The sequence below is a fragment of the Sphaerodactylus townsendi genome, linkage group LG06 (assembly GCF_021028975.2).
Source record: "Sphaerodactylus townsendi isolate TG3544 linkage group LG06, MPM_Stown_v2.3, whole genome shotgun sequence".
Taxonomy (NCBI): Eukaryota; Metazoa; Chordata; class Lepidosauria; order Squamata; family Sphaerodactylidae; genus Sphaerodactylus; species Sphaerodactylus townsendi.
Window position 1 is genome coordinate 85,195,516 of NC_059430.1, and position 9,186 is coordinate 85,204,701.

At 41.4% G+C, this 9,186-nt stretch overlaps 1 protein-coding gene across 2 annotated transcripts in view; it reads left to right on the forward strand.

Moving 5' to 3' along the window:
* LAMB4 (laminin subunit beta 4) overlaps positions 1-7,565 on the forward strand; it is a 62,903-nt gene extending 55,338 nt beyond the window's left edge. For both annotated transcript variants that reach the window (XM_048502035.1, XM_048502036.1), the window contains 5 exons: positions 1,103-1,304; positions 1,692-1,830; positions 4,663-4,839; positions 6,196-6,340; positions 7,393-7,565. In XM_048502035.1, coding sequence (XP_048357992.1) covers positions 1,103-1,304; positions 1,692-1,830; positions 4,663-4,839; positions 6,196-6,340; positions 7,393-7,532 — 803 coding nt within the window. In that variant the 3' untranslated portion in view covers positions 7,533-7,565. The remainder of the gene's footprint in view (positions 1-1,102; positions 1,305-1,691; positions 1,831-4,662; positions 4,840-6,195; positions 6,341-7,392) is intronic.
* The last annotated feature ends 1,621 nt before the right edge of the window (positions 7,566-9,186 follow it).

The window sequence follows — 9,186 nt, forward strand, 5'->3', positions numbered from 1 at the left end:
AACTTTGGCACCAATGAACCAAACTTCACCAAACCTGGGTGGTATCATCAGGAGAATCTCCTACTTATACCACCCAGGTTTTGTGAAGTTTGGTCCAGGGGATCCAAAGCTATGGACTCCCAAAAGGAGTGCCCCCATCCCCAATTGTTTCCAATGGGAGCTAATAGATGGGGGCTACACATTTGAGGATCCATAACTTTGGCCCCCATGAACTAAACTTCACCAAACCTGGATGGTATCATCAGGAGGGTCTCCTAAAGATACTCTGAAATTTTGGTGCTGCTAGCTTAACAATTGCACCCCTGACAGCAGGCACACACACACACAAACATATCCACCTAGGGGCAGGTTTAGATGTCTTCACTAGAAACATGCTGCAGTGAGGATGTCGGAACCTAGATGAAAAGGTGCCGATTCTTTTGAAACTTGGTTGTATCTAGATTAAGTTTTCAGTGGGAGTTTGGCCGGGAAGGGGAAGGATCTCAGCTGGGTATAATCCCATACAGGCCACCTTCCAAAATTGTCATTTTCTCCAGGTGAATTGTTCTTTCATCTGGTTATAAGTTGTAATACAAGGAGATCTTCAGCCACCACCTGGAGGTTGGCAGCTTTACTATTTAACACATATTTTTATTGAAATAATTAGAAATACATACTTAGCACATTCCAAGCAATGCATGTTTTAATGTTCAGATTGTAATACACATTGGGCCTAACTTGTTAACAGAGTGCCTACATGACTTTGGGGATCCTTACTTTGCTAAGGTAACTAAGTACACTTTTATATACATTATACTAAAGTTAGGTAGGGTGTGGAGGGGGGGTTTGCTTCAGGAGAGTGGCCAGGGATCAAAGGGAAACACAGGAACAGGATTGATGCTGCATTACCTTACAAAGACCAGGCTGAGTAGCAAGTGTGGTAGACCCAGGTCTGCCACAGCATGGGCTGCCCCACCAGGAAAGATGCTAGCCTGCGAGTTGTCCAAGTCGGAGCTGAGTAACAGATCTCCACTGCCTCCCATCTTCTTGCCTAGATAGATGATTTTCATTGTATTAATACTGTATGGGTAGAACTTACCTTGTTGTTCCCTATTCTTCCAAGAGGAGAGCGGCCCACCTGAAGATATCGAGAATGTTGCTAATTATGTGCTGGGCATCAACTTGACAGTGACTCCCCAAGAACTAACAATAACACTCGACAAACTGAAGAGCCTCTTGACATCCTGTGAAAATTCTGCAACATTCACAGAAACATTAAATTCACAAATGGCAGTTGACCTTTTGATAAAAGCACAAGAAACTGAGTAAGTACAATATTCTCTTACTTGAGGCTGCAGTGTGGAAACAGTCTTTCCTGTCTATTGTTTGGAAATAAATTCAAATCCCCAGCTTGTGTGTTTCCCTTGCTCTTATTGCAAAGTGGTAAGACAACTGTGGAATGCAAACATGTTAATTGTCTGTGAAGTTGTTCTGACCGTGACTTATTCTTGCCTCTCCCCTGCTCCCAATCTAAATAACATTTTTTAAGTTCTGCAAGGCAAAAACTTCTGTTTGTTCTGTCATCTCTAAAACTCCATGCGCATTCCTGGTACTATAAAAATAATGCTGGTAATACTAAAAATGAGTAGGGTCTTTCGACTTCTGTGGATTAATGTCTAATCTATCTAATTTACCTAATGTGTTTATTTTAGGGAGCTATCAAGTGGACTCCCTGGGCCAGATGAATTGATAAACAGATTGAAAGAGGTGGAAAACATACAAGGACAAACCAAACAGGACTTTGCAATCTTAAATGGAACAATAGAAGAAACCATAGCAAAAATCTCACAGGTATCTTCACTCCTGCAAATATTCAGAGACTCCTTCCAAAATCTGCTCACATGTAAATATTTTCTTATATGCCCAGCTCTTCAGTCAGTCAGCTTTATGTACAGTGGTCATAGCTTAAAATGATCTTGATCCTTGATACAAGCAGGGTCTGTTGTTGGTTCCAGCCCTGTTCTACCTCCACCCTCCCCAGTGACCAGAAACACATCTTAAAACTTTGTTTCAAATAAGCCTCGATTTTAAAACAGGCCTCTGTCATCTTCTGCAGCAGCAGAAGGAACGGAGGGAGAGAGAGAGAGAGAGAGAGAGTAGAGGAGAAGGGAGGGGGATCTAACACATTGTCCACTTATTCAGCAGTGTGTGGTTCAGGGAATTACTTTGCCTTTTTCTTTGGCGGGGTGGGTGGGGGTGTTGTTAGTTTGAGAAAGGCGCTACATTGTTGATATACCTGCTACCACAGGTATACCAGTATATCTGCAATTTAAACAAAACCCTTTATCTTGTGACTATTGGTGTGATGAGATCTGTGCCTTAAAAAAGGAGTTGATAGGCAGAGTTAAGAGAACCAGGAAAAGCAAAGGCCTGTTCAGCAAAAAGCTGCGAGTTGGCCTGGTTGGCTGCCAAGTGGGTAGAAAGGCTCAGATTTTCCCAGTTCTGCCCACATTTCAGCAACTTTCCCTGCCCTGTCGCTACAGGGTCCATTTCCTTCCTACACAAATGGGGGTGCTTTTTTGTTTTTGTCAGCAACTAAATATCATTACAGTGATATCACAATCTGTGCTTCATGTCCTCTGAAATTTCAGCTTTCGTTTTTTTAAAAAAAAGTAAGTCACAGGCCCATTTTGTTTTGGTGACACACTCTCTTTAATGAAAGGACTGGACACTAACTTTAAAAAATGAAAGTTGGGAATTCAGAACTTGATATACAGATTGTACTATCATTATAATGATATTCAGTTGCCAGTTGTTGTTTTTAAAAACCTGGTAGTGCAAGAGAAAGGGGGAATGGCTGCTGCTGCGGGACTGGGGCAGGGAAACTATGGAGTGGAAGCCCCAGTGCCACTGTGATGTATTGGCAGTCTCAGCAATAACAGGAAAACTGCAGAAGATTATCCCCATGTTGAAAGCATTTGAGTAGGAGCTCCTGTGCTTGTGAGAGAAACTTTGCATATATGCCTGTGTGGAGTTTCACACATGTTTCTGTGCTTATCTTTCAGTATTTGTTTCTTCAGACTTACAGACACCCTTCACCTGGAGGAAGTGTTCCAGGCTCCTGACAGGTCAAAAAGAATGGGAGAACTATCAGGAGCCTCTTGCCTAATATCTAAACATCTCTAGTCCCTATGGAATGTTATCATTCTTTTTCTAACCCCCTGGCTTAGCATTCAGGTGGCAATCTCAACAGATCTTTGTATCACTATTTCAGGCCATTTCATGTACCTCTAGAACAGTGGTTCTCAACCTTCCTAATGCCGCGACCCTTTAATACAGTTCCTCATGTTGTGGTGACTCCCAACCCTAACATTTATCCATTTTACAGATGGAGAACACTGATGCAGAGAGTCTTAGGTGACCCCTGTGAAAGGATCGTTCGGCCCCCAAAGGGGTCCCGACCCCCAGTTTGAAAACCACTGCTCTAGAATTACTAGAGGTATAATTACCAGGAATGCTACTACTAGATTTCACAACCCTACTGTTTCAACTTGGAAATCTCCATTTACATTTCCAATATGCAAATCAAACCATTGAGCATCTATTGCTGTGCCATTTTCTGTTTCCTTATACTGAATTTTCCCCATTAAATGTACATAGTGTTTAATTGTTTTTGCATAATATTTATTGTTATTGTATTTTATTTTGTCTATGAATTGTTGCAAACCACCCCAAGCCAAGTAGATATGGGGCAGTTTAGAAATAATAATAATAATAATAATAATAATAATAATAATAATAATAATAATAATAATAATAATAATAATAATAATAATAATAATAATAATAATAATAATATACACCAGACATCACCGTGATCGAGGACAAGAAAGTGACCATCATCGACATAGCAGTCCCCGGTGACAGCAGGGTCATTGAAAAAGAACACGAGAAGGTCACTAGATATCGCGATTTGAAAATCGAGCTTCAGAGTCTATGGCACAAACCAGCTGAGGTCGTCCCAGTGGTAATTGGCACGCTGGGTGCCATCCCAAAAACACAAGGGCAGCACTTGAAACATCTTCGAATTGACAAAATTAGCATCTGTCAAATTCAGAAGGCAGCCCTGCTGGGATCCGCATGAATACTATGCCAATACATTACAACTTCCTAGGCCTCTGGGTGAGGCTCGAATTGTAATGAAGGCCAACACCAGCTAAAGATCTGGCAGCTGTGAAATCTACAATAGTAATAATAATCATCATCATCAGATTCAGATTCAGATTCAGATTCAGAAAACAGCTCTGCTGGGATCTGCACAAATATTACACTGATACGTTACGTCCTAGGCCTCTGGGTGAGGCTTGAATTGTAATGAAAGACCAACAACCAGCTAAAGAATCGACAGCTGTGATATTAAACAAAATTTAATAATAATAATCTGCATATCAGACAGTGGCACATAAATCGAGTTAATGAAATCAACAATCTGGGACGCCAGCAATTGAAATGAGTAAAACAAAAAGGCTTGCAATGACAACATATGAAAACACAAAGAGAGGAATGGTTATGTATCCCACAATATTAGTCTGAGGTTGTGTCTTGTGTTGTTTTCCTCCAGCATTAATTATTCTCTAAAAATGAGTTACATATATTTTGTTCATTCTGATTGTACCTCTACAGGTTGGGAATCAATTAAACCAGGCAGATGCTGAATTACGCAGTTTTTCTGAGAAACAGTCAAAGTTGGAAAATGAAGTAACATCTCTGAAGATGAAAATGCAAATGAACAGGGACCAAGCAACTCATGCAAAATCAGAGGCAGATAAAGCACAGCATCAGTCTTTGGCAACTAATGAAGTAATATTTTTCTTCCTCTTGAATATGAAGCAGAAAATGAGTACTCCTATTCAACTATAGGGTAGCTGAAGCACATTTATTTGCCTCTTCTAAATGTTATTTGGACTATATCTAGTTGAAATTACTTAGACACAGTTTAAACCTAGAGATGTGTGGTCTGATCATTTGAGTGCTTACTGGAAGTAAGTCCAACTGAGATCATATATCTAAACATGAAGAGGCAGTACATGTGGACTGTACAACTCCAGGCTGTTGGTGGGGGATGCCATATATTATTGCGCGCACGCACGCACACACCCATCACATGAAATGCACTGCATACAAAAAATGAGCTTATAAGAGAACAGTCCAGGCTCTTCCTACTATGCTGATATTCTGTTTGTAAATTGTTGTTTTCCATGGGGCATAGGCACAAATGTAATCTCCTGGCCTGGAGTGGTACATTCCATTTTTCCACCTCAGAGCTCTTAACCCCTTCTTTCATAGCACGTATGGAGCAGGCAACACTAACCCCATGGCACAGGGTGGTAATCTGCAGAACATCAATCCAAGTGCTGCCCATGACCTGAGTTTGATTTCAGTGGAAGTTTGGTTTCAGGTAGCTGGCTCAAGGTTGACTCATCCTTCCATCCACTGCTGTGTAGATGACTGGGAAAGGCAATAGCAAACCACCCCGTAATGTAGTCTGCCTAGTAAACGTCATATGTGACACCAGCCCATGGGTCAGTAATGACCCGGTGCTTGCACAAGGGACTACCTTTACTTTTTATAGACCAGATAATGGTTTGCAGGCCATACAGCTAAATAAGCATACCTAGTTTGTTGTAATGGTTAGAGGGCATGATTAAGACCTGGAGAACTTTGTTTAGAACCCTACTCTGCCATGAAGCTCGCTGGGTGGCCTTGTGCTGGTGCCCCCCCCCACCCCAGCTTAATTTACCTCACAGGGCGATTAGGAGGATAAAATGGGAAAAGGAGAACCATGTTGCCATTAACTCTTTTCCTCCTAAGCTACTAATGAAAAGATCAATTGTTGCACAGCTGATTTGGGAATGGTGACAACTATACAGACTGACAAAATAATTTCATTTACTTGCTGTGGACATCATAAATCAACAGTGCATCCCTTCCAGGGGAAAAAAGGTAGCTGTGTAACTAACCCCTGGCCTAACCCCTAATCCAAGTTGTTTGCTTGAAGTGGCAACAAGGACTGAATTCAGTAAGTTCTCTTTTTTGAGGCTTCAAAAATTTTAAGTCAGCTTGGATAACTGAATGAGAGAGAAGACTCTTTTGTTTCTTTTTTGCATGCCAGATTATTTAGTGGGGGAGTATTGTCAAATAACTTTGTTGTTGCAGGACTTTGCCAACCTTAAAAAGAAATATACCAATTTTCAAGAAAATCTCAAAGCCAAAGGCTTTCCATTAGAGAAACTGAATCGGTTGAAAAAGAAAGCAGAGAAGTTGTCTGAAGAGACGGAAAGAAAAATGAAAAGAATATCAGGTACAGATCTTGCATGACGATGCATGACTTGGTTATATGACATGACTATACTACATTTTACTACAATGTTAAGTCTAGCTTGGAGCCAGTGCTATCTGCTTTTTGCTTTCTGCAGCAGATCACCAGAAGCAACTGTCAGATACCTGACAATAAAAGTTAATTTTTAGGACTTTTCAAATATATTTATTTATTTCTATCCCATTCTTACCTGAGATGCACAATTGTCTCCCATGCAAGTGACTTAGGTAAACATCTATCTAGCTTCATCTGGTCCTGTTCATTATGCCCTGATTTTAAGGTTTATCTAGAAACTTAATATCCTCTAAAGATACCATCTACAAACTGTTTTCCAGAAAAACCTGGCATTCTTTAGAAGCTTATCAGAATTCTTTAATTAGAACAGTTGAGGCACTCAGATATCCCAGAAAACCACTACACTCTGATTCTTCCCTTACAATGTGTAACCTCAGAGAATATTTGCATATTCCTTTATACACATTCAGGCATGGTACCAGTAATGCTCAACAGCATTTTTGCTGGCAGTGCCATGCAGAATATATGTTTACTGCAACATATAGAAGCTTCATGACCTGTATGCAGAAATAAGCTGAATTTGGGTAGCATGCCTATATTACTGCTGATTTCAGCAGATAAGGAGGAGAGGGATGGATTTCAGTTGTCAACTGATAGGGAAAGATATGACTACTTTATCCCTGACTGAACCTGGAGGTTTTGAAGTGAATTTAACAGGCTGCAATGTGGCAGATCCTAATACTGAAGGCCGTTTGGTTGATAAGTTGACATGAAAATGGTTCCTTCAAAGAAGATTATTTTAAAACTACTGATCCAGAATACTTGAAGGTCAAAGATTTTAGGCTCATTCCGCACACGCAGAATAATGCACTTTCAAGCTGCTTTCAGGGCTCTTTGAAGCTGTGCGGAATGGCAAAAACAGTTGTGAAAGCAGCTTGAAAGTGCATTATTTTGCGTGTGCGGAATGAGCCTTAGTCACTCAATAGTTCACAGCACATTTGTTTCTTTTTTAATTCCAGATTTAGAAAAGAAAATCCAAGATCTGAATCAAATTAAACAAAAAAAGGCTGATCAACTGAAGCAACTAGAGGATCAAGTCATAGCCATTAAAAATGAGATAACTGAGCAGTCACATAAATATGCAACTTGTAAAAGTTAAGATCTGGTAATACAATAAAATAATTGGAAATCAGCAAAGAGATTCCTGCAAATATCTTGTGAAGATGAGAATTTTAATACATTGGATTATTACTTTAATACAAAGCTGGTTCTGCATAGATTATTGTTAAACATACATAGATGTATTCAGCCCCCACTTGTTTTACTGGGAATCAGTTTTGTTTTTAACGCATCCCCCGCCTCCAGCCACACAGCGGGGAACCGCTTCTTTAAAAGAAAGAACTGTCCAAGCAGGTTCAGAACAGTGTTGAGGGCACAGAAAGGTCTCCTGCAACCCTCCCGATAGCTATTTTCCCCTGCAAAACCTCAGGGGATTATTTCCCTGATTTTGCTGCTCCGCATGGAGTTATCTGTACATGTGGAGCAGCAAAATTGGGGAAATAACTCCACCCATGGGTAAATGGCTTGGGAGGCAAGAGAACTTCCTTCCACTCAGAGCCTCTTTGGGTTCTTGTTTTAAGAAGATGTTCCCTATAGCTGCCAGACCCAATGCTGCAAACATCTGCTTTAGACAGGAACATGTAGTTTGATTCCCAGAATTGCTGTCTGGACACCGCTGAACATGAAATTCCACAATGTTGCAAACACTTGACTAAATTTGAGTCATTGACAAATTTGCATTTTTAAAAGTGGAATTATGAACTCATATGCTAAAGAAACCACTAGAATTGCCGTGCTGACCCACCAAGTATATGAATTTTTTATATCTGCCAGATAGATGCCTCATCAAGATGCTCAACAGTTGAGAACCAGTGTTCGCTAAACTCTGTTGTTGTGCCAAAGTAACTAATGGCCTATCTGTGGGGGGGTGGGGGGCAGAGGGCGCATATGACCCATGTGCAATTCGCCTGGATCACAAGGGGATGTGCATTTTGATAACCCTCCCCATCCCCTCCCTCTCTCCTCCTGTGACCTCCTCCTGGATTAACTCCCCCTACCCTCCCCCCACCACACACCCCAGTGCTGCAGCTAACTTTCCTCCATCCCTCCGAGCAGCTCCATGGCCAGCAACACACTGGGGCTGAGAGGGACACTGCTCGGAGGAAGAGAGGAAAATTATGTGCCTTTTAAAATGCAGCTAGCTTTCCTCTGAGGCTCCCTCTCAGCAGTGCTCCAACTGGCAATCCCACTGGAGGTGGGGATGGCTTTATCCATGCCACCAGTGTGTTACTGGCCTCAGCGCTGCTCAGATGGAGCCTCAGAGAAAAGTTGGGGGGGGGGGTTGGTGTGGGAAGTTCGATGGTTGGGGGGTGGGAAGTTCAGCCAGGGGCTGGGCGTGGGGGGGGGAACGTCATCTGGAGCAAGCTCCAGGCATTATTTTGTACACCCTGCAAGTAGCAGAATATCAGAGGCATAATCTAGTAATCAAAGCCCTGTCCTCTGATAACCCTGTTGTCATTTACATGTTACTTATCTTAGGAACAGATAGGCAAATTATTCTTGCTAAGAACTGTTGGCTCCTTTGGCCCTTTGATTAATTTCTTGAGCAAGTAAAGGGGAAACTGTATTCACCTGTATGTGTAACAAAGCACCATATTTTATCTGACAAGCAACCTTGGGGGACTGTGCTGTGGATCAGAAGGAAGGGGTTACTTAACCCTTTCTCCACGAACTGTTTTTCTGCTCAAAATTTT